The sequence below is a fragment of the Amyelois transitella genome, chromosome 31 (genome assembly GCF_032362555.1).
Source record: "Amyelois transitella isolate CPQ chromosome 31, ilAmyTran1.1, whole genome shotgun sequence".
In the NCBI taxonomy this organism is placed as follows: domain Eukaryota; kingdom Metazoa; phylum Arthropoda; class Insecta; order Lepidoptera; family Pyralidae; genus Amyelois; species Amyelois transitella.
The window spans coordinates 4,270,808-4,297,171 of NC_083534.1; the positions used below are offsets into that span (position 1 = coordinate 4,270,808).

Consider the following 26,364-nt stretch of genomic DNA (forward strand, 5'->3'; position numbering starts at 1 on the left):
ATTTGAAAATAAATCTATTCTATTCTACTTAGAAGCCGAAATGGCTCAAGATCGTCCGTTGTGGAGAAGAAGAACATGGAGTGTCGACCCCAAGTAAATCGTCATTCATTCAAGTCATTTTACCAATTAAACACATTATAAATTATATTTATTTTATTAATATAGATAGACTTATAAAGTTGGGATTCTTTTTTTAGGCAATGGGCTAGCAACCTGTCAACTCAATTCTATTATTCTATTATTATTATTAAGCCCAACTGAACGTGGCCTATCAGTCTCTGTCTACCACGCAAGGGATTATACACGTGATTATATCAATGAATGGGTCGCAAGTTTTATTATAAACTAGAGGCCGCCCGCGACTTCGTCCGCATGGAAACCCTATAAATCCCGCGGGAACTCCGGGATAAAAGTAGCCTATATGTTATGTTCAGCTACCTACATACCAAATTTCATCGGAATCGATTCAGTAGTTTTTGCGTGAAAGAGTAACAAACATCCATACTGACATACTCATAAACTTTCGCATTTATTATATTAGTAGGATATGGATTAATTCATCCTGTGTAGACGGATAAGTCGAAACGGAAAATAAGTAGGTAGTATGTTATCTATCAACCATATCATCACCCCTTTTTTCAAATGTGAGTCAACGATTAAGTAGAAGTCTGAGTGAAGCATATTTCTAATTTTATGACAGATATCTAGCGTCTGACAATGCCGTTTCCGGCCCTTAAGAATTATTTTCTGTGGATGTCATAATTATAAGCAGTAAGAGAATTTTTTTTCAATAGAAAAAATAATGGACATCTCTTACCAATTGATGTCGCAAAAGGCGACTAAGGGAATTAATCCTAAGCCATATCCAACTGTTTTACCGACAATGCGTGTTGGTCCCGACATTAATGTATGTGAATGAAAGTTGGTATGGCAAAAGAAGCACGAAAGCAGAATAAATGCAGCGGAAATGAGAGCGTTAAGGAGTATGATGGGTGTGAAATTGAGTGACCTGATGAGGAACAGCGTGATAAGGGAATGTTGTGATGTGAAAGAAGATGTAGTTACAGGAATAGAAAAGGGTATGTTAAGATAGATGGTTTGGTCATGCGGAGAGGATGAGTGAAAGCAAGTTGACCAAGCAGATATACAAGGAGAGTGTGGAGGGAAAGGTCAGAGTGGGAAGACCTAGACGAACGTATCTTGATCAAAGGACGTCCTGGTAAAGAGTCAGGTCAAGAGTACCCAAAACCGCCGAGCTTGCGTGAAGATAGTTATGAATGTGGATGAAGCGAAGGAAGTATGATGTCGTCTCTGCCTACCCCTCCGGGAAAGAGGCGTGATTTTATGTTATGTTTTACCGACCGCAACGGGATCTTTGGTAAGTAAAACCCCTGAAGCTTAGTCAAACTTAAATCGAACATAACATTTTGGTAGCAATTTGATTATAATCATTATGTCAGGTTGGCTGGGAGAGATCCCGCTTAGGGATAAGACCGCCTTTGTACCTTACTGTTTTTTTATTTGTAATGTACTCCTTTAATGAACAATAAAGCATTTACTTTCGTATTAAGTTATGATAAAAAAAAAACTATCATGAAGCATAGAAAAATTTAATCATGGATTGTGGACATAGGCGTACCCTGGATTCCTCCCAGGAAAGTGATCACGCAGCAGAGACTAGCGTCATAAGGATAAGACGAGGAATACCCTTCTTCCTCCCGGCTTCAGTCCCGGTCGCATCCTCACCGCTCTGGAGAGGAGCCCGGGGTGCGCCTTTGACCATGGACCCTGGATTAGGTGAGTCAGGTTTTCACACGAAGCAACTCCCGTCTGACCTCCGCAACCTTTGCAGCGGAACCTGACCCGTATTGGATCGATCATGGTTACACATCCAGTTGCCTGAATGTGCAGGTTTCCTCGCGATGTTTTCCCTCACCGTAAGAGCATCGGTTAGTATTCAAACTAAAATAGTCATTGATATATGACCGAGGCGGGATTCGAACCCGTGCCTTCATAAGCACCACGCATTTTAACCGGGCACCTTACTAATTCGACCACTGCTCAGACGAAGAGAACCCTATATTATATGATGAAAATGCTGCAGTGTAGTTTGTCCCGCCGGTTCTTCTACACATGCGCTTTGGAAGCGGTAGAAGTTATAATTAAATTAAAGTTGTGACGTCAATAAGTGATACCTTGTATCCAATTTTGAAGATAAATCTATTCTATTCTATAAGAAAATAATTACGTTTACATAGAAAAAAAGGAGACAAATTATTACAAACTCTTTATTTCAAAATAATACATTGCACGTGTTATTATACATTATATATAAAAATAATAAAAATAATTCGGCAAAACAATAATACTGCAACCTTACTTAAAAAAAAAAAACAAGGAATGTGACTAGCATAGTTTTAGAATAAGCGATATATGATTCACAGTAGCGCCATCTACCTAATGAAAAATTAAAATATATGCTTGTTGACGACTAAGTAGTTCTTGTGGCGTAACACAGATGTCGCCACCGTAAATATTAAAGTTACTTTATCGACTTATCCGTGTGACTTAACCTATAAACTTACAGGTACCCAACATAGAAAAAAAACTCGTGTATTAATTAAAATAAAGGGAAGGTTTACAAACTTGGGATCTTTTTTAGGGCGATGTGCTAGCAACCTATCACTAATTGAATCTCAATCCTATCATTAAGCCAAACAGCTGAACGTGGCCTATCAGTCTTTTCAAGATCGCTGGCTCTGTCTACCCCATAAGGGATATAGGCTCTAATCTCTTTCTAATCAGCTTAATTAGGAAGACGCTTTTTCAACATAGCGCTAAATTCATCGCTTGTTTTTGACATACATGTACATACACATGTCATTAAATTAAAAAATTACATGTCTTTAAACTAAAATTCGTCGCTTATCATACGCGGCGCTATATTCACGCGAGCGACGCTAGTTAGTTACATAGCCGTCACACAGATGTCGCTACGTTACACGTTAAAGTCACTTTACCGACAGTTATCGACGGAGTCACTGTCGCTGACGCAGCGCGGTGTGCGCTAGTTAGTTACATAGCCGTCACACAGATGTCGCTACATTACACGTTAAAGTTACCTTATCGACAGAGTCACTGTCGCTGACGCAATGCGGTAGTTAGTTACGCAGCCGTCACACAGATGTCGCTACGTTACACATTAAAGTCACTTTATCGACAGTCCTTTCAACACTGTTGGCTCTGTCTACCCCGCGAGTGATATAGACGTGACCATATGTATGTATCGACAGAGTCACTGTCGCTGACGCAGCGCAGTGTACGGTAGTTAGTAACATAGCCTTTACACAGATGTCGCTACGTTACACGTTTAAGTCACTTTATCGACAGTTATCCACAGAGTCACTGTCGCTGCCGCAGCGCGGTGTGCGGTCGGGGCACCGCCGACGTGTTGGGCCGCGTGGCGCGTCCGTTCACCGCGTTGTACGATAGATAGCGATCGGATAAGTCCGGCGGTTCAATCTGTAACAATGTATAATTAATTAATCCATACATATATATACGTACACTAGCTGTGCCCGCGACTTCGTCCGCGTGGAAGTTATTTTGGGGATCATTGAAGCCCTCAAGGATGAATAATTTTCCCCGGTTTTTCACATTTTTTTATTTTATTATTACTTTGCTCCTTATTGTTGCAGCGTGATGTTATATATGTATATAAATATATAAATGGTCTATTCAAAGCAAAAATAATTTTTCAATTGTATGTGTGTATGTATATGTATATGTGTCCGTGTGTGTGTGTGTGTGTGTGTTGTTTTTGTAGTAGTTTCTTTGTTGTGTTTATTAAAAACTAAATTCAAGCGGTCGTAATCGCAACAACTAATATCAATTAATACTAACGTGTCTATGCGTCTGCGCAGGTTGACCGCTCATGTTGTTCCCGGTGTAGGCCACACACTTGACCTGCCACTCGCCCAGCTGCTCGTTCCAGTGCACGTACTGCTCGATCAGCGCCTGCGCAACGTGAAAGAGCAATGTTAATTTTATAATGACGAAAGAACAAGCCGTGTGGTTCCCGGCACCAATACAAAAAATAATAGAACCACTCCATTTCTTTCCCATGGATGTCGTAAAAGGCGACTAAGGGATAGGCTCACAAACTTGGGATTCTTTTTTAGGCGATGGGCTAGCAACCTGTCACTATTCGAATCTCAATTCTATAATTAAGCCAAAAAGCTGAACGTGGCCATTCAGTCTTTTCCAGACTGTTGGCTCTGTCTACCCCGCAAGGGATATAGACGTGACCCTATGTGTGTATGTACGAAAGGACAAACTATAGCGCCATTTTAGAGCCTCTGTGGCGCAGCGGTAGTGCGCTTGTCTGTGACATCGGAGGTTCTGGGTTGGAATCCCGCCCAGAGCATGATGGGATAGTTTGACATCGCCATAATTGTGTGGGACTCAGTGGGACAGACAGAAGCCTCAAAACACAGCATTATTCTTCATTAATCTTACTTGATACGCCTTAGTTTTTTACGAGTCCAAGACTTTATCAAATAATATGATTGAAACATAGGCTAACAAACTTGGGGTTCTTTTTAGGCGATGGGCTAGCAACCTGTCACTATTTAAATCTCAATTCTATCATTAAGCCAAACAGCTGAACATGGCCTATCAGTCTTTACAAGACTGTTGGCTCTGTCTACCCCGCAAGGGATAAAGACATGATTATATGTATGTATGTATTGTACACAATTTTGAAAATAATTCTATTCTCTGGTGGAACCCAGTATCATACCTGATACTCCTTAGGTTACACGTTAAAGTCACTTTATCGACAGTTATCGACGGAGTCAGTGTCGCTGACGCAGCGCGGTGTGCGCTAGTTAGTTACATAGCCGTCACACAGATGTCGCTACGTTACACGATAAAGTCACTTTATCGACAGTTATCGACGGAGTCACTGTCGCTGACGCAACGCGGTGTGCGCTAGTTAGTTACAAAGCCGTCACACAGATGTCGCTACGTTACACGATAAAGTCACTTTATCGACAGTTATCGACGGAGTCACTGTCGCTGACGCAATGCGGTAGTTACCTGATACTTCTTAGGTATTTACCAGTCCAACATTTTATCACATAATATAATTGAGTTTTGGGATAGGCAGACGTCACAACAGTTGCTTTGGAAACTTAACAAGGATAAAATTCAAAAAATTCAAAATTCAAAATTTTTTATTCATTATTATAGGATATTATTATATCGCTTAATAATTGTCGTATGGTTTAACAACTTGGTTGACGTCAAATAAATTACTTAAAAACTAAGTTTACTGCCGCTTCCAAGGCGTCAGTGCAGAAGAAGCGGTAACAAACTGCACTGCAGCATTTTCATCAACAACGTCAACTTCACAATATTAAATTATACTTAGAATAGAATGTGGACGGGAGAATACATTGTTCACGGGAGATTTATATATTTATGAGATTTAATATTGAAAAAAGAAAAAAAAATATATATATATATTATGGATTGCCAATTTTAAAAGATTTATGTACAGAGTGTACTGAAATTTTGATTTAAGTTAAAATTAAACTACAATTAATTACGAGGTTCCTGTGCCAAGCTCGAGCCAGATGTTTTTATCATTAAGGTAATCATCAGTCCTATAATAAGCCTTCCCACAAAGTACTTTCTTTACATACTCTTTGAATTTTCGGTTGGGCATATCAAGAACAGACTCCGGCAACCTATTATAAAATCGTATACAGTTCCCCATAAATGATTTACTGACTTTGCTAAGCCTATGAAACGGCATGACTAATTTATGTTTATTACGTAAATTTCTATCAGTTGTGGCACTAACTTTTTGAAAAAAAGAGGTATTTTTCCTAACATACATTATAAGATCAAAAATGTACTGGGACGCTACTGTAGGTATGTTTATTTTCTTAAAGAGTTGTCTTAACGAGTCTCTTGGTCCTAAGCCGTAAATTGCGCGAACGGCCCTTTTCTGAATTATAAAAATAGTTTGTATATCAGCCGCGCCACCCCATAAAAGTAAACCATAAGATAACAAGCTATGAAAATAGCTAAAATAAACAAGCCTAGCTGTAGCTACATCTGTCAATTGTCGGATCCTCCTAACAGCATAAGCGGCAGAGCTAAGTCTATTGGATAGTTTAGAAATATGAGCACCCCACTGTAGCTTTGCATCAATTATAATTCCTAAAAACTTTGTATTTTCAACAAATTCTAATTTCTGGCCTTCCAGTGTTATGTCAGTATTGGCCTGCCTTACGTTTGGAAGGGTAAATTTAATGCATTGGGTCTTATTAGCATTTAAAAGAAGATTGTTGGTTGAGAACCAGATAGATATGGCCGACAGTATATTATTAACCGAACTTACATTTTCGCTATGGCGATCTAATTTAAATATTTTTTTTATATAGATAGATGACTAGTTTTAAACATATTTAGCTTTAATCTTGATTATGATGAAACCAAGTATCATACGATTTGACTGCGCCACAGAGGCCGTCATTCATAGATTGACGGCCTCTGTGGCGCAGCGGTAGTACGCTTGCCTGTGACACCGGGGGTCCCGGGTTCGAATCCCGGCCAGGGCATGATGAGAAAAGAACTTTTTCTGATTGGCCTGGGTCTTGGATGTTTATCTATATAAGTATTTATTATAAAATATAGTATCGTTGAGTTAGTATCTCGTAACACAAGTGTCAAACTTACTTCGAGGCTAACTCAATCTGTGTAATTTGTCCCGTATATATTTATTTATACCTGATACTCCTTAGGTATATACGAGTCCAGAACTTTATCAGCCAGCTGCAGCTCCCGCCTCAGTGCCCTGATACTGTCCAGAATCCCCTCCATCTCCCTCTGCTGTTCTCGCTGCTGGTCAGCCAACTCGGCTTTGGCCGAGTTGAGCAATTGCACGGCCCTCTTCAACTTCCTCGATTTGGCAGCATTCTCTTCTTGAAGGCTGGAGTAACGTTCTTCTAAGTCTAGACGTTCGGCCTGTGGTAACAGAGTTGAATGTTGAACGATATAACGAGAGACTTTTTTTTTGTTATATAAATTTACGAATAAGTCATACATACATATCATCACGTCTAACAAAATATTAAGAGATACATACATATGGTCACGTCTATCTCCCTTGCGGGCTAGACAGAACCAACAGTCTTGAAAAGACTGATAGGCCACGTTCAACTTTATTGCTTGATGATAGAATTGAGATTCAAAATAGCAATTATATTTATTTTATTTATTTATTTATTATTTATTATGAGAACGAGATGGAGTGGTCCTATTCTTTACTAAGGGATAGGCTTAAAAACTTAGGAATCTTCATTTAGGCGATAAGCTAGCAACCTGTCACTATTTGAATCTATTAAACCAAACAGCTGAACGTGGCCTATCAATCAGTATTTCTAAAACTGTTGGCTCTGTCCACCCCGCAAGGGATATAGACGTGATTACATACACATATGTGTATGTAATCACGTCTTTATCATGTGTATTACATATATGTGTATGTCTATCTCATTTCAAAAATGACACAATCTCAACAAACACTCACCTCCTTCTTCATCAGATGATCCTGGAGCCTCGCCTCGTTCATCTTCCTCAGCTCCAGCTCGGAGGCCGCCTGCTCCAGCAGCCTCCTCTGGGCGTCCGCCTTGTCCAGCAGGTTCTCCCCGCCCACCAGGACCTTGGACTCCAGCCTCTGCAGTTTATCCTTCAGTTCCTCCTGTTGTTTCCTGTTGTTGAAGTGTCAAAGAATTAATATACAGGGTGTAGGCAATATACATGCATATATATGGTCACGTCTATATCCCTTGCGGGGTAGACAGAGCGAACTGGCTTAAAAAGACTAAATGGCCACGTTCAGCTGTTTGGCTTGATGATAGAATTGAGATTCAAATACTGATAGGTTGCTAGCCTGACGTCTAAAATAGAATCTCAAGTTTGTATGCCTATCAATTAGTCGCATTTTACGACATCCATGGGAAAGAGATGGAGTGGTCCCATTCTTTTTTTGTATTGGTGCCGGGAACCACACGGTACAGTGTGTGACCCGTATTGGATCGATCATCCAGTTGCCTGAATGTGCAGGTTTCCTCACGATGTTTTCCCTCACCGTAACAGCACATTTTGCATCGGGTGTTAAAAAGAAGATAAAGGTAAACTCACTTCGTTTTGAGCAGTTCAGCCTTCTTCTCCTCCAGAACCTTCCTCGCCTGGTGAGCCTTCTCACGGTTCAGAATCTCCTGGAGAATTATAGTTATTAATTTCTAAAGAACTTTTTTTTAAAAACCTCCGCCTCCAATAGATGTCCTCCTTTTTTGAAGCCGGTTAAATTTCTAAAAACCACCTCCTGAAAACCGCATCAAAATCGGTTCAGCAAAACGCGGGATAATTGCGCAACAAACATACATACATCGTACATGTCTAAGCGGTTAGAAAGTTATAAAATTAATGGAAATGTTTATATATTTATGTACTAGAGGCCGCCCGCGACTTCGTCCGCATGGAAACCCTATCAATCCCGCGGGAACTCCGGGAACTACTTTTTATAGTAGCCTATATGTTATTCTAGGTCTTCAGCTACCCACATGCCAAATTTCATCGTAATCGGTTCAGTAGTTTTTGCGTGAAAGAGTAACAAACATCCATACTGACATACTCACAAACTTTCGCATTTATAATATTAGTAGGAAGTAGAATCATATATTGATACTAGCTGCGTCCGCGACTCCGGCCGCGAGGAATAGTTATTTTGGGCATCATTGAAGCCCTCAAGGGTGAATAATTATCCCCGTTTTTTTTCCACATTTTCCATTATTTCTTCGCTCCTAATAGTTGCAGCGTGATGTTATACAGCCTAAAGCCTTCCTCGATAAATATCCTAATCAACACAAAAAGAATTTTTCAATTCGAACCACAAGTTCCTGAGATTACCGCGTTCAAACAAACAAACAAACTCTTCAGCTTTATAATATTAGTATAATACTGCCCTGGTATAACTAAAATGCCGTTATCTGCCAAATCCTTGTTTTAAGTAAAACGTCAAAAACTGCGGTAAAAATTTAAACTGATGCCATTCATCAATGAGAACGCCTATTTATGACTTGAAGGTACCAAAAAGTCGTATATACAGATCGAAATTCTAAGTATAATTTAATATTGTGAAGTTGACGTTGTTGAAGAAAATGCTGCAGTGCAGTTTGTTACCGCTTCTTCTGCACTGACGCCTTGGAAGCGGCAGTAAACTTAGTTTTTAAGTAATTTATTTGACGTCAACCAAGTTGTTAAACCATACGACAATTATTAAGCGATATAATAGTATCCTATAATAATGAATAAAAATTTTGAATTTGAATTTGAAAGAGATTTTTTTTTCTCATTTTACTGGTTAAAAATGTGTAAATCCTGATGTCAGATAACGGCATTTTAGTTATACCACGGCAGTGTAGATTACAATACCTTCTGCTCCCTCAAAGCTCTCTTCTTGATCTTCCTCTCCTCAGGCTCCAGCCCCTCCAGCTCCGACTCCGAGATGTCAGACATCTCCAGCTCGGACAACTCTTCGGCTTCCTCCTCCAATTCTGTATAAGACACATACAAACATACATACATAAAATAACGCCTCTCTCCCGGAGGGGTAGGCAGAGACTACCTCTTTCCACTTGCCACGACCTCTGCATAGTTCCTTCGCTTCATCCACATTCATAACTCTCTTCATGCAAGCTCGGCTCAAGGAAAATGTACCGTGTGGTTCCCGGCACCATTACAAAAAAGACTAGGACCACTCCATCTCTTTCACATGGATGTCGTAAAAGGCGACTAAGGGATGGGCTTACATACTTGGGATTCTTTTTTAAGGCGATGTGCTAGCACCCTGTCACTATTTGAATCTCAATTCTATCAATAAGAAAAACAGCTGACCGTGGCCGATCAGTCTTTTCAAGACTGTTGGCTCTGTCTACTCCACAAGGGATATAGACGTGATCATATGTATGTATGCATCATGCCCTGGCCGGGATTCGAGCCCGGGTTAAGGATTTTATAAATAATATTATATATGTATATATATAAATATTAATAATATATATTTTTAATTATTTCAATTCAATATAAACGTGCATACCGTTGGTAGTTTCCTCCAGCTGTTTTTTGAGTTGATCGATCTCTTGCTGGAACCTGTAAACGAATAAATAATATCAAATGCTCATTCATTCATTCATATAACAACACTAGCTGTGCCCGCGACTTCATCCGCGTGGAATAGTTATTTTGGGCATCATTGAAGCCCTCAAGGATGAATAATTCTTCCTGTTTTTTTTTCATATATTCCATTATTCCTTGTCTCTTAAAAGTTGCAGCGTGATGTTATATAGCCTAAAGCTTTCCTCGATAAATTGTCTATTCAACGCATAAAGAATTTTTCAATTCGATCCAGTAGTTCCTGTGATTAGCGCGTTCAAACAAACAAACAAACAAACATGTATAAGCTTATAAATTTGGGATTCTTCATTAAGGCGATGGGCTAGCAACCTATCACTATTTGAATCTCAATTCTATCATCAACCCAAACAGCTGAACGTGGCCATTCAGTCTTTTCAAGACTGTTGGCTTTGTCTACCCTGCAAGGGATATGGACGTGACCATATGTATGTATGTATGTACATATGTATGTAATGTATGTATGTATGTATGTATGTTTCCCGGGACACTAAGTTCTTCTATAAAAACAGTCACTCACCTGGTGAGAAGCGCTTCTTGACCCCATATGTATGTATGTACGTATGTATATATGTATGTAATGTATGTATGTATGTCTGGTTGTAATGTATGTATGTATTTAATGTATGTATGTATGTATGTACGTATGTATATATGTATGTAATGTATGTATGTATGTATGTACGTGTGCCGGGACACTAAGTTCTTCTATAAGCCACTCACCTGGTGAGAAGCGCGTCTTGACCATATGTATGTAATGTATATATGTATGTAATGTATGTAATGTATGTATGTACATATATATGTATGTAATGTATGTATGTATGTATGTACATATATATGTATGTAATGTATGTATGTATGTATGTACGTGTGCCGGGACACTCAGTTCTTCTATAAGCCACTCACCTGGTGAGAAGCGCGTCTTGACCATATGTATGTAATGTATATATGTATGTAATGTATGTATGTATGTAATGTATGTAATGTATGTATGTACATATATATGTATGTAATGTATGTATGTATGTACGTATGTAATGTATGTAATGAATGTATGTATGTATTTAATGTAATGTATGTATGTATGTACGTTTGCCGGGACTTTCTTCTATAAAAACAGCCACTCACCTTGTGAGAAGCGCGTCTCCCGGCTCGGTGTTCACGTGCGTCTTGTTCTCAATGTTCTTCGCCCTGTTCGCGTAGCGCAAAGTGCTGATTGTCTCGACATAATTGCATTCAGCCGGTCCTATTGTCGCTATCTGTGAATTAATTTACTTTATGAATAATCATACATACATACGTATAATCACGTCTATATCCCTTGCGGGTTAGACAGAGCCAACGGTCTTGAAAAGACGGATGGGCCGCGTTCAGCACTGTTTGGCTTAACGATAGCAATGAGATTGAAATAGTGACTGGTTGCTAGCCCATCGCCTGAAAGAAGAATCCCAAGTTTATAAGCCTATCCCTTAGTCGCCTTTTACGACATTCATGGTAAAGAGATGGAGCGGTTCTATTCTTTTTTATATTGGTGCCGAAAACTACACAGCACTAACCACATAAATAAATCATAATATGCATGTGGCGTGTTATTATAATAGAACAGATTTTAATTAAAAATTGGACACAAGATTGCCGTGTGGTTCGTGAGTTAGCGTCGATGTAAGTGCGGGTCAAATTACACCGATTGAGTTAGTCTCGAAGTAAATTCGAGACTTGTGTTACGAGATACTAACTCAGCGATACTATATTTTATAAGAGTAACTGCAAAATCTTAATCGCGTGATGAGAAACAAACTTTCTCTAATTGGCCTGGGTCTTGGATGTCTATCTATACATATAAGTATTCATTATAAAATACAGTATCATTGAGTTAGTATCTCGTAACACAAGTCTCGAACTTACTTCGAGACTAACTCAATCTGTGTAATTTGACCCGAATATATTTATTTATTACTAGCGGCCCGCCCCGGCTTCGCACGGGTGGACATATTTTTGTGTTTTATATTTTGAAATAAATTTATTTCAAAACAAATTTATGCCTATGTCACTTTTGAAGGTCTATTCTATATCTGTGCCAAATTTTATCAAAATCGGACCAGTAGTTTTTGAGTTTATTCCACACAAACATACAAATCTTTCCTCTTTATTATTAGTGTGGATTATCCGCTAGTAAAACACATGTCCGTCAATAGATGGCGCTAAATAAACTTTTTACCAACAGATGTCTCTTAAAAAGAAGAAACTGACCATGACAGTCTTGGAGTTCCCCCCCAGGGAGTCCTGCAGCAGGCGGGTCAGCTTGCTGTTCCTGTAGGGGATGTGGGTGGACTTCCCGTCCACCAGCGCGGAGATGACATTACCCAGGACCGACAGAGACTGGTTTATCTTCGTTGCCTCCTTCAAGCGCGTTCCTGACGCTTGAGTCTTGCTTTGGCGTTCGGAACCCTGTGACAAGTAAATTAATATATGTATTTACTAGCTGTGCCCGCGACTTCGTCCGCGTGGAATAGTTATTTTGGGCATCATTGAAGCCCTCAAGGATGAATTCTCCGATTTTTTCACATTTTCCATTATTTCTTCGCTCCTTATAGTTGCAGCGTGATGTTATACAGCCTAAAGCCTTCCTCGATAAATGGTCTATTCAACGCAAAAAGAATTTTTCCATTAGAACCAGTAGTTCCTAAGATTAGCGCGGTCAAACAAACAAACTCTACAGCTCTATAATATTAGTTTAGATTAATTTTATTAACTTTATTATGTTTTCGTGGGATTCTAAATTCCCACAAAACAGTGATCTTAAATTTCTCATCAGCCGCCTACATCGTTGTCACCACAGTGATGTAGAATATGGCGTGCTTACGAGAACTTCCTGGTGCCTGACCTCCTTGACCACGGTCAGAGGGATCCCGTTTTTAAGGAATCTAGGAGCAACTAGGTATGGTATTTATACAAAAATAAACTAAGTAATTTAATAAAACCAAGATCATGAAAGTAAAATTTTGGGAGTAATTTTATGTCACCAAGGTTAAGAAACTTGAGAAGTAAATTAATGACGCCAATGTAACGGTGGTCAAATTTATTATAGATATAATAGATTCAAGGAGGTCAGATGCAAGACACTGAGAGTAGATAACGAAAGACACTCTTCTGACCTTTACTTAGTGACCGATGTCAAAGAAAGAAAGGAAGGTCATGGCGGTCAGATTTTAAACACAGTGTCAAACAGTTGGTTATTACACTAAAACACTTCCGTTCGACCGAAATCTTACCAAGGTCAAAAAGGTCACTGAGGTCACGGAGGTCAGAATCTCAGAACAGCATCAGACACTCACCGCCAAGTCGACCAGATGGAGTTTCCCCATGGTAACGTGCAGTTTCTCATCAGCCGCCTTCTTCGATGACTCCACGGTGATGCAGAAAATGGCGTGCGAGCGGGAGCTCTCCGTGTTCATGGCGGTGGCGCCAATATGGCGGTTCTTGTTGCCGACCGCCATTATCTTTTCCAATTCGTCAGCGTTGTGGACAACGTAACCTGTTTGAGGGTATGTATTTGAGGATATATACGAGGCATTTCAGTCTTTCAGCAGAAAGGCCTCGTTCAGCAGTTTGGCTTGATGATAGAGTTGAGATTCAAATAGTGAAAAGTTGTAAAGTAAAAAAGCCTATCGCTTAGTTTCATTTTACGACATCCATTCCTCCTTCCATTTTCCATTTCCATTCCATCCTTCAGACATAAGAGGTCCTATTATTTTTCTAGTGCCGGGAACCACACAGCACAAATACAAAAATGTTTCTTTAAATAAACTTACATAAAAATAAATACAGTATATATTATGAAGAGAAAAGTGAAAACAAGGAGAATAGAGAAGAATTATAGATTCAAGACCCTTCAAGCATACCAGTGAGATCTTTGACAAACACGCCGATATCAGGTCGCTCCTTGACCTCCAGACTCTGATGGGGGTTGTTCCCGAGAAGGTCACGGACTTCCTCGTTGTAAATCTCCAAGTAGGTCACGCATACCAGAAATCTGATGAGGAAATAGTGAAAAGTCATATCAAACTGCAATTCTAAAAAAATATTGTAATGAAACTAAGAAATAACAGAAAATATTATCCCATCTCATTCTAGTTCGCTCGCGTTCTCATTCAAACGCATATCCGGCCCGAAGGACCATTTTGTACATGGTCCTTCGAATCGGCTATAAACTTATTAATTTTACTTATAATTATAAATGAGAAAAATTCAGGCACTTTCTTAAGTCATTTTACATTTCAATAAATGAAATTTAAGACCTAAGGATGTATGGATGTGTGTGTTACTCTTTGACAAAAGAACTAATAAACGGATTCTCATGAATCTGCAGTAAGTAAAAATTTGATATTTAGAGTAGGCGAAATCGCGGGCTACGAATAGTTTTGTTATATGCCCATTATTTTAAACAACGCTGTGAAGACTATGTGTCTATGGGCAAAATCAAGTCACTTCAAAAATAACAAACTTTTTTTTTCCTCCTGGATTTAATCCCGGTTGTATCCTCACTACACTGGAGAGGAGCCCGAGGTAGGCCTTTGACCATCCTAGATAGGTTATTTAAAAAAAGAACGCGCATTCTCTACACAACGCTGTGTAAATAATCGGTATATAATTATATCCAAATCCGGCTCGAAGGACCATTTGGCAGCTATACCAAATGGTCCTTCGACCCGGATACGGATTATTTTAAAAAGCGGCAAGGCGCAACAACTCACTTCACATCATCTTTCGCTTTAGCGATATGGCTGAATATATGAGCGAAGGAGTTAGGTATTATCCCCCTCAGTTCTGGAGCCGAGTTGCTACCGGCCATGGTGTACGTCTTCCCTGTACCCGTCTGACCGTACGCGAAGATAGTCCCGTTGTACCCTTTGAGGACCTCCTCCACGATCGGGCTAGCCGTTTGTACGTAGATGTCCATCTGGAATTGAATCAATTATTCATTTATTTTAAACTTGTGTGGTTCCCGGTACCATTACAAAAACAGAATAGGACCACTCCATCTCTATCCCATGGATGTCGTAAAAGGCGACTAAGGGATAGGCTTTTAAACTTGGGATTCCTCTTTTAGGCGATGGGCTAGCGACCTGTCACTATTTGAATCTCAATTCTATCATTAGACCAAATAGCTGAACGTGGCCATTCAGTCTTTTCAAGACTGTCGGCTCGGTCTACCCCGCAAGGGATATAGACGTGACCATATGTATGTATGTTTTTTAATCTTTATTGCACAACAAATAAAAAATGTACAAAAGGCGGACTTGATGCCGTTTGGCATTCTCTACCAGTCAACCAGCTGACCAAACAGAAAAAACTTTAAGTTGGTGGTGCGATAAAGTGCACATGCATACTGTAAAATACATACATTATTGTTGGTAAGCTAAATAAATTTACAAAGGGATGTGCTTAAATTAATTTGAGATTCTCCTTGTGGGCGATTGGCGAGCAACCTGTCACTATTTTGATCACAATTCCATCAATAAGACATCATCTGAACATGGCTATATATCAGTCTTTTTAATTCTGTTGGCTCTGTCTACCCCGCATGGGGTAAAGACGTGACTATATCTATGTATGTATCGTTGAGCTAGTATCTCGTAACACAAGTCTCGAAGTAACTTCGAGGCTAACTCCAATCTGTGTAATTTGTGCCTTATATTATACTAGCTGCGCCCGCGACTTCGTCCGCGTGGAATAGTTATTTTGGACATCATTGAAGCCCTTTCAAGGATGAATAATTGCCTCCGTTTTTTTTTTCACATATTCCATTATTTCTTTGCTTCTTATACTTGCAGCGTATTGTATATATGCTAAAGCCTTCCTCGATAAATGGTCTATTCAACGCAAAAATATTTTTTTAATTCCAACTAGTAGTTCCTGAGATTAGTGCGTTCAAACAAACAAACTCTTCAGCTTTATAATATTAGTATAGATTATAATATTAGTATAGATTTGTTTTATATTCCTTACATAACGATACATAATCTTTATTAATTATCTATACAGATTATTATATTAATAGATATGTAATATTAATAAATTAATGGCTTCGCTCCAGTGGAAAATTCTAACGTAACTCCCGAATGTCATGTATCCTATATATGTACCAAATTTCTTGAAAATCAGTCCGTCGGGTCATGAGCATATTCGTTACAAACATACAAAAAATATAAATATTTTCATTTTATTATTAACGTTCATTATATATAAATAATCTCGTGCCTTATTGAACAAAAAAAAAACAAGCACAGTACTGCCAACATTTAAGAAATATTCGCGCCCGTTTCCGTGAGGTTGGCATTCCCGGCTGGGCGGGTGCGATCAATAGCTGACGCTTCGCGCATTGAGGGCATGACCTACTTAGAAGAACCATTGGATTAACTTGCTTTGTTCGTGAAACGATGCAAATTAGAGATGCTTGTGGCATATTAACATCATTGAAAATAAAAAACATTTAATATTTTATATTGTGCAGTGTGGTTCCCGGCACAAATACTTAGAAAAAAAGAATAGGACCACTCCATCTCTCTCCCATGGATGTCGTAAAAGGCGACTAAGGGCTAGGCTTATAAACTTGGGATTCTTCTTTTAGGCGATGGGCTAGCAACCTGTCACTGTTTGAATCTCAATTCTATCTTGAAGCCAAATAGCTGAGCGTGGCCTATCAGTCTTTACAAGACTGTTGGCTCTGGCTGTCAAGGGATATAGACGTGATAATATGTATGTTTGTATATTTTATACATACATACATAAAATCACGCCTTTTTCCCGGAGGGGAGACTACATCTTACCACTTGCCACGATCTCTGCACACTTCCTTCGCTTCATCCACATTCATAACTCTCTTCATGCAAGCTCGGCGGTTTCGGGTACAGCTGACCCTCTGCCAGGACGTCTTTAATTTGATCAAGATACGTTCGTCTAGGTCTTCCCACTCCAACCTTTCCCTCCACACTCTCTTTGTATATCTGCTTAGTCAACCTGCTTTTATTCATCCTCTCCACATGACCAAACCATCTTAACATACCCTTTTCTATTCCTGTAACTACATCTTCTTTCACATCACAACGCTCCCTTATCACGCTGTTCCTTATCCAGTCACTCAATTTCACACCCAACATACTCCTTAACGCTCTCATGTCCACTGCATTTATTCTGCTTTCGTGCTTCTTTTGCCATACCCAACTTTCACTCCCATACATTAATGTAATATTTTACAGTTAATATTAATATTATATAGGCTTAGCTATGTCAGTAAACCTTTATGTGTAACTATATACGATTTTATAATAAGTGCCGTGTGGTTCCCTGCACCAATAGAAAAAAGAATAGGACCACTCCATCTCTCTCCCATGGATGTCGTGAAAGGCGACTAATGGGTAGACTTATAAAATTGGGATTCTTCTTTTAGGCGATGGGATAGCAACCTATTAGTCACTATTTGAATCTCAATTCTATCTTAAAACCAAATAGCTAAACATGACCTATCAGTATTTTCAAGACTGTTGGCTCTGTCTACCCAGCAAGGGATATAAATGTATGTATATTATTAGCTATAGCAGTAAATTATTTATGAGGAACTGTATACGACTTTATAATAGGTTGCCGGAGTCTGTTCTATCAAGAATGTTGTTTGTATATCAATACATGACCATAAATTCAAAGAGTATGTAAAGAAAGTACTTTGTGAGACTGCTTATTATAGGACTGATGATTACCTGAATGATAAAAACATCTGGCTTGAGCTCGGCGCAGGAAACAAAGGAAAGGTATTGTAGTTTGATTTGAACATTTATTAAAAAATCAGTACACTCACACAGTTAAATAAATTGATATTATCAATTTATTTAAATTTGACTTCCTATTTAAAATTATATTTTTTATTATTAAGATCCTACTAATATTATATAAATGCGAAAGTTTGTGAGTATGTTAGGATGTCGGTATGGATGTTTGTTACTCTTTCACGCTAAAACTACTGAATCGATTACGATGAAATTTGGTATGTAGGTAGTATCCCGCAGTTCCCGCGGGATTGATTCCACGCGGACGAAGTCGCGGGCGGCCTCTAATTTTGCATAAATCATTTAATTGTAACAATGTATTCTGTCGTCCACATTTCAATTCTAAGTTTGGATAGCTGTGAAGTAAACGTTGTTGAAGAAAAGGCTGCAGTGCAGTTTGTTACCGCTTCTTCTGCACTGACGCCTTGGAAGCGGCAGTAAACTTAGTTTTGAGTAATTTTTATTGACGTCAACCAATGTTGTGAAACCAAAAGATATGACAATTATTAAATGATGTCAAAGTGTCTCCCATATTAATTAATAAAAAAAATTAATTTTAATTTGTGGCAATTCTAATGCAATCATTCATTTACACGGATGTAGTAATAAGCGACTAAGGAAATGGGAAAATTCATATAAACCTCTCATGGTGATCTGTTCGCAAGGAACAAACATAGTAGGTATACCTAATTTTGTTTGTTGCGATTTTAGGAAGTATAGTCGCAAACTTAGTTATTCACTACAGAAGATGGAAGGAGAAAAAAGGAGAGAAATATTCAGTTTAAAATACTATAAATATTATGGAAATAAAATTAAAATATTTGACATTAAATACAATCTCTGACATTATTTCCTAACTAGTTACGTTGTTGAAGAAAATGCTGCAGTGCAGTTTGTTACCGCTTCTTCTGCACTGACGCCTTGGAAGCGGCAGTAAACTTAGTTTTAAGTAATTTATTTGACGTCAACCAATGTTGTTAAACCAATGTTTTGACAATTATTAAGCGATATGAAGTATCCTATAGTCTATACTAATATTATAAAGCTGAAGAGTTTGTTTTGTTTGTTTGTTTGTTTGTTTGTTTGTTTAAACGCGCTAATCTCAGAAACTACTGAACCGATTTGAATAATTCTTTCACTGTTAGATAGTCTATTTATCGAGGAAGGCTATAGGCTACATTTTATCCCGGATTTCCTACGGGAAACGTACACAATGCAGGTGAAAGTTGAATGAGTCGGCCATCTGCGAGCTTTCCACGCGAACGCTGCGCAAACCAAGAAAGATATAGTAAAACAATGTACTAAACATGTGAAGTACTCATTTTTTGCCACAAAAAAGTCCGCGAGAGCATATATCTATCTCTTAAGGTTTACTTACAATAACCACTTTTATGTTCATTTTTTAAGATTATTTTTTTATTATAAACATAAGTTATTTTGAAACCAATTTTCTTTAATTCAGTATTAATCCTTATCCAAATAAATATGTTTATTACTTTCGGCTTTTCATGTAGACTAAAATTGCCATTTACAGTATATAAATCAGACGAATAGGTTTTGAGATATAGTCGTTATAAGCAATTTGCAGCGAAACATTTAATACGGCGAACCAGCGTTCTTTCTAATACGCGTGACCGCCTGACCTAAATATGATGCCCAAAATAACTATTCCACGCGGACGAAGTCGGGGGCACAGCTAGTAATGAATAAAAATTTTGAATTTTGTCAGTAAATACAATCTCTGACATTATTTCCTAACTAACTGACCATGGCAACCGTTGCTATGGCGTTCATAAATAAGGTTGCCTACATGATTATCAATCTCGATGTATACTGGTTACATAAATCCTACTAATATTGTAAATGCGAAAGTTTGTGAGTATGTCAGGATATCAGTATGGATGTTTGCCACTTGCGATGGGCTAGCAACCTGTCACTATTTGAATCTCAACTCTATTATTGAGCCACACAGCTGAACCAAGACTGTTGGCTCAGTCTACCCCGCAAAGGATATAGACGTAACCATATTCAGGCGGCGTCTGTGTTGCCAGTTGCCATAAAATTGAATTTACAAAAAATAAATCCCGAAAGTACCGAAAATCCTGGTTCTTTTATTACTAAAAAAATACCGGGATTTTCCCGATTCTATACACTACGGCCAATCAGTCTTTTCAAGACTGTTGGCTCAGTTTACCCCGAAAGGGATATAGACGTGACAATATGTATGTATGTACCACCCTGTATGCACAAGACAACCTGTATACACAGCGGACCTAGCGGTCGATAGCGGCGTCGTCGCGCATCGAGGTCAGACCGGTGACCTAGTTAAAAGATACCGAATAGATTCGTCAATCAATAGTAACAATAATATACCAGTAAGTTTGTTACCTCTGCACACGTAATCTAAAAAGTAAAAATGTAAAGTAAAAATAATTTATTCACAAAAGACCATAAAAATTAAGGACGTCCTGGTAAAGGGTCTGGTCAAAAGTACCCGAAACCGCCGAACTTGCATGAAGAGAGTTATGAATGTGGATGAAGCGAAGGAAGTATGCAGAGATCGTGGCAAGTGGAAAGAGGGAGTCTCTGCCTACCGCTCCGGGAAAGAGGCGTGATTTTATGTATGTATGTATGTAAGACCATAAAAACGAAGGAAACAATAATACATACATATGATCACGTCTTTATCCCTTACGGGGTAGACAGAGCCAACAGTCTTGAAAAGACTGATAGGCCACGTTCAGCTGTTTCGCTTTGTGATATAATTGAGATTCAAATAGTGACGGGTTGCTAGCCCATCGACTAAAAGAAGGATCCCAAGTTGATAAGCCTATCCCTTAGTCGCCTTTTACGACATCTATGGGAACGAGATGGGAGTGGTCCTATTCTTTTTTTAATAAACAATAATATGTACAAAAATAGACATGTAGTGAAAGAGGCGTGATTTTATGTATGTATGTATAGACATATAGTATGGTGCTCCCGAAAGGGTTCCCTCAGCATAATAATGGCTTTAAAAAATATGCTACACAGCCAACGGGATATAGACGTGACCATATGTATGTATGTATGTACATTTAAATGCTCAATAATAAAACACACAACAAGAAGTGTACTTGTTCAAAATTTCTCCTAAGTCTAAGATCTAGTCGTATTTTTTCCCTTGATGTACATAAATGTATAAATAATAAATTAAATTAATAACATGCATTGCATAAAATATTAAAAAGCGATAGGAATACAATTCACTACTTCAGAATTTACAGCATAAATTTGTGTAAGTAAATATATTTTACAACATATTTTACATAGATATTTACAATTTTTACACATATATTCTTTGATGATACTGTTATTTATTTTAACAAAAAAAATTGTGAATTGTATAATTAGTTTTATTTCAAAACAAGATTGAAAATGTCATAACTAAAGATAAAAACACAAAAAATAATCGCAATAACACTAAGAAGTATTTATACAACAGATACATTTGCAAATACATATTCATTAAAAAAAATATACGAGTATATAGGACATTAAGGTACAACTTCTACTTAGAAATTAACAATGATCGTGCATATATATTCATAACAATTTACATTTAACATAAATATTATTCAAACATTTTTTTACACTACAACATATTTTACACAGATAATGTATATAAGGTACATCACACACAGCACTCCAAACTAAGGGTTTCTTCACACAATCGCAGAGTATTGACTTAACATTCCCGATGCACAAAGCAACTGCTATATAACCTTGCAACGTCCACTGGTTATTCACCAAAACGCGACGCAAGATGCAATAAGAATGTTACGCCATGTTTGTTGATATTAAGAGTGCTAAATAGTGTGCATTTGAAAGATAAATAGTATATAATATAATATATATATAAGTCATGAAAATTAGAAAGTTTGACACTGTTCTCAAATAAAGCTGCGGTCATCAGAAAATAATGTTATTTACAGGTAACATACAACTTATACAGATTTTTCATTATATGTAGAGCCTTTGTTTTTGAAGGCACATATTTTACAAAATCAAATATATCGAGTTATTATTTTTTTTTAAATGCAATTTATTTTATGGTAAAAAAGGACCTATTGAAAAAGTTAAGAAATACTGATTCATTCATCAATATTAGCCACAGAGATCACTTCATAAGATACGTTTAGGAAGAAAATACGACTACTTTTCGAAGCGAAGTCGCGAGCTAAATTCTACTTGTAAATACATACATAATTTTCAAATTCAACAAATAATAATTACACTTTACAAGCAAAAAATTTTGCCACAGATAAGTTATATTCAAACTTAACCATTGATTAAAAAAATATAGATACGTCAATAATATAATAAGCAAAAAAATTGTCACAGATAATATTCAAACTTAACCATTGATTAAAAACAAAAAGGTAGATACTTCAATAACATTATAAGCCTCTGGAATATTCTTCAACGCATCTTCTCTCTTCTCCACAGATGTAATATGCAAATCTAACCCACCATTCGACAAGACTGATGCAAATACCGCGTTAGTCGAGACGAATCGTGGATAAGACGTGCACAAATCTTCTCTTCACTCTTCTGTCTTCAAAATTGTTCTATGTCCACGAATCTTCTAAGTCTTCCTTCTAAATATGAACAAACAAACTGTGCCCGCGACTTCGTCCGTGTGGAATAGTTATTTTGGGCATCATTAAACCCTCAAGGATGAATAATTTCCTCAGTTTTTTTTTTCACATTCTCCATTATATCTTCGCTCCTAATAGTTGCAGCGTGATGATAAATAGCCTAAAGCCTACCTCGATAAATGGTCTATTCAACACAAAAAAAGAATTTTTCAATTCGAACCTTAGTTCCTGAGACTAGCGCGTTCAAACAAACGAACCAAACTCTTCAGTTTTATAATATTAGTATAGATATTATAATCACGTCTCTCTAAGCCTCAAGTCTCGATAATACTGAAAGACCGCGTTCATAAATTTCAACTTAATGATTGAACTGTTTGCTAACCCGTTAATAACTTTTATTACACATAAAAATTACAACATTATCTATACTATATTTGTGGTAAAATGATACACAAAAGAGGAGGCTTAATCGCATCGTACAATCTTTTTCAGACGATCACAAGAAAATTGAACATAATATCGTACGACTCAACGACTCGACAGCGTAACGAAAAATAACTTCAGTTCCCGCTGGTATAAAATGAAATCCTGTCTTAAGACCGCACAATATTAAACATTTTAAAATCTCCAGCACTGAGGGCGTTGATATAACAGTCGGTCAGTCAGTGTCTTCTAGTTTTTGATATTAAGATTAGCAACTAAATAAGAGCCAAATTGACCAAGTTAACGCGACCGCTTCCGAGCGATACTGAAGGATTATCACGCGCGTTGACAGGGCAGGTCTTATCTTGCCTCTCCCTCTAACTTTGAGGTTAAACACAAAGATAGAATGAGACGGAAGATAATGTATACGACTTGTCAACAATGGTTAACGTTAGTTGTCTTTTCCATAATATATAATCACGTCTATGTACCCTCACTGGGTAGACAGAGCCAACTGTCAGCTGTATGGCGCAATTTATATTTTTATTATGATTCAATTGGTTTGTTGCAGTTATTTTTTCATTTGTCAAAATTTAATAGCTGCTAAAAATTTAACGCTTCTTGAGGAAGACATTCTAAGAAAACTATAACGCGTTAATATTTTTTTTGTCCAGAATAGAATATATTTATTAAATTTTATAATAAATATATTCTATTATAATAATAACATAAATAGCTTTTTTTCCCGGAGGTGTTTCGAGAGCCTCCATCTTTGACACGAACTCTGCACACTATGTACTTTTATTCCATCAACATTCATTATTCTTTCCATGCAAATTTTATCATGTCAGCCATAAGACGTCTACTGCTGAAGATAGACCTCCTCAAATCACTTTCACCTCGCTCTGTTGGAGAACCTGCTGCCTCATCATCTATTATCAGTTTAGTTTTGACTTTATTGTTCTTTCTAAACTAGTTTAAATGAAAAATTTAATACAAACACAGGATGAAAATGAGAACTTAAACATATCAAATATTCGAAATTCTTAAATATATTAAGTGATTTTATCTATAATCTGTGAAATAAAAAACAAATCAAAGTTCTACAATATACATCCTACTAATATTACAAATGCGAAAGTTTGTGAGTATGTCAGTTTGGATGTTTGCTACTCTTTCACGCAAATACTACTGAACCGATTAGGTAGCATGACCCAGAATAACATATAGGCTACTTTTAATCCCGGAGTTTCAGCGGGATTGATTCCAAGCGTACAAAGTCGCGGGCGGCCTCTAGTAAAATATAAAAATATATGTCTGACATACATAAGACATATTTTTTTAGTCTTCCAATCTACCAGCCCCCTTAGCATGAATAGAATAGATTTATTTTCAAAATTGGATACAAGGTATCACTTATTTGAAGTCACATCGCTTACATCTAGTTATATACTGCTTCCATTGCACGCACAATGACGTTTTATCCTGCGAAATTTCTATTACTGTTACACTTTTTATTTTGTCGAGCGCCTGGTGGAAGCTTCACAAGCACGAATTCAAACACACTTACCTGAGAAGTGTTGCTATCAAAGACAGCATCGTAAGCGTAAATCCTCGGAGGCTCCGGTGGATTCACATTGTTCCCACGCGTGACAGCTATGGTGTTGTTCACGGGGTCGACTGACACGCAGTTGTATGAGTTCTCCAGTTTCTCGCGCTGGTCCATCGGACGGACTCGGACCACCACTCTGACGTTCTCCACAGTGGGAGCTTCAGTGTCTGCATCCTGAGTTAAATTCGGGTTTGGCTATGATATTTAATACGGGAAATTCTATAGAGATTGTAGTCTATGGATCCTAAGGCTGTCTCTTACCCATGAACAAGAATCATTCATTCATCATCAAATAATTTCATAGTTTATTTCTCGCCCACCTAGTGTTTCATTTGCATCTAAAGAAACAGTTTCATTTGCATCTAAAGAAGAAGCCCCAGGTTATGGACCAGAATGGGACGTACTTATGCTATTCTAAAATGTAGGGACACTAATGGATAGATATTGCCAAATACATATTGACATTCATTATGATTTTATATCTATAGAAATATTGTAGTCTACTTTAAACCTAATCCCAGTCTGGGCATGATGAAGAAAGAACTCTCTGATTGTTCTGGGTCTTGGTTATAAGTATTTGTTATAAAATATAGTATCGTTGGGTTAGTATCTCTTATTATTTATTTATAAGTTTAATTAACAAAGAAAAAGTGATTTGGTACCATCCAAAACTGTTTTCTGCACTTCTTTTATATTACCTGATCACAATTATCTATGTAGAAACCTTGACATACTTAAACCTTGGTTACTACACGACCAGAACGCGTGTCCCGCCCTTTTTGTAATTTTCTAATGAGTCATGAAACTAAATGCTTTACCAAGCGTTTCATTGCTGTGTTGCGTTATTATAAACAGAATTATACCTTTATACCCGGAAGCCAACGTTTGCATAATTAACAGCAGCCCAAGAACAATACAATCTTGCAACTACGCATTAAAAATGTAGGTGTAGAATGACCCTGAGAGCTTGAAACTATGAGTCATACTCTAAAATGTGTGGTCACGATCGCAAAAATACATGATATTAACATTACAAAGTCATCTATTGGAACAAAGGTAGCTAATTGTGACGAAATAATATAATTAGAAAGGAAAATTCAAGGATTAAAATTAAGACGGATGTTTCATGAATATGATGTCACATGACACAATTTCTACTTACTGGCATCTTTGCTGCTGTTCCTATGCTGTATCACATTAATTTGAATTAAATTATCACTTGAAGCAACGTTATGTCTTTTGTTCGCCCAATAATGTAAAAATCAATAACGGCGACCTACTTTCGAAGGCACGAGCGGGAGCTGTAGTTATGGCAATGGTGGCAATTCGGCATGGTATGGCAAGTGTAATAGTGCTGCGCAACTTATTATAAAATTGTCGACATCGTATCGGCCACAGTCATATTCTGCGATACTATTGACCAAATTTAATAAAGTTATTTGTATTACAGAGATACATACATAAAATCACGCCTCTTTTCTGGTAGGATAGGCAGAGACTACCACTTGCCACGATCTCTGCATACTTCCTTCGCTTCATCCTCCGGTTTCGGGTACTTTTGACCTGACCCTTTACCAAAACGTCGTTAATTTGA

The 26,364-nt window shown here is 37.6% G+C and overlaps 1 protein-coding gene across 1 annotated transcript; it reads right to left on the minus strand.

Annotated features, from left to right (window-relative positions):
- Positions 1-2,274: 2,274 nt before the first annotated feature.
- On the minus strand, positions 2,275-26,112 carry LOC106138616 (kinesin-like protein KIF3A). Its single transcript, XM_013339820.2, has 14 exons — positions 25,933-26,112; positions 24,729-24,944; positions 15,027-15,232; positions 14,175-14,305; positions 13,608-13,807; positions 12,523-12,720; positions 11,401-11,531; positions 10,175-10,227; positions 9,511-9,632; positions 8,218-8,294; positions 7,604-7,784; positions 6,802-7,038; positions 3,904-4,017; positions 2,275-3,522 (listed from the first exon to the last, which is right to left on the minus strand). The coding sequence occupies exons 1-14, from the start codon at positions 25,936-25,938 to the stop codon at positions 3,403-3,405; spliced, it is 1,992 nt and encodes a 663-aa protein (XP_013195274.2). The 5' UTR covers positions 25,939-26,112; the 3' UTR covers positions 2,275-3,402.
- Positions 26,113-26,364: the final 252 nt, after the last annotated feature.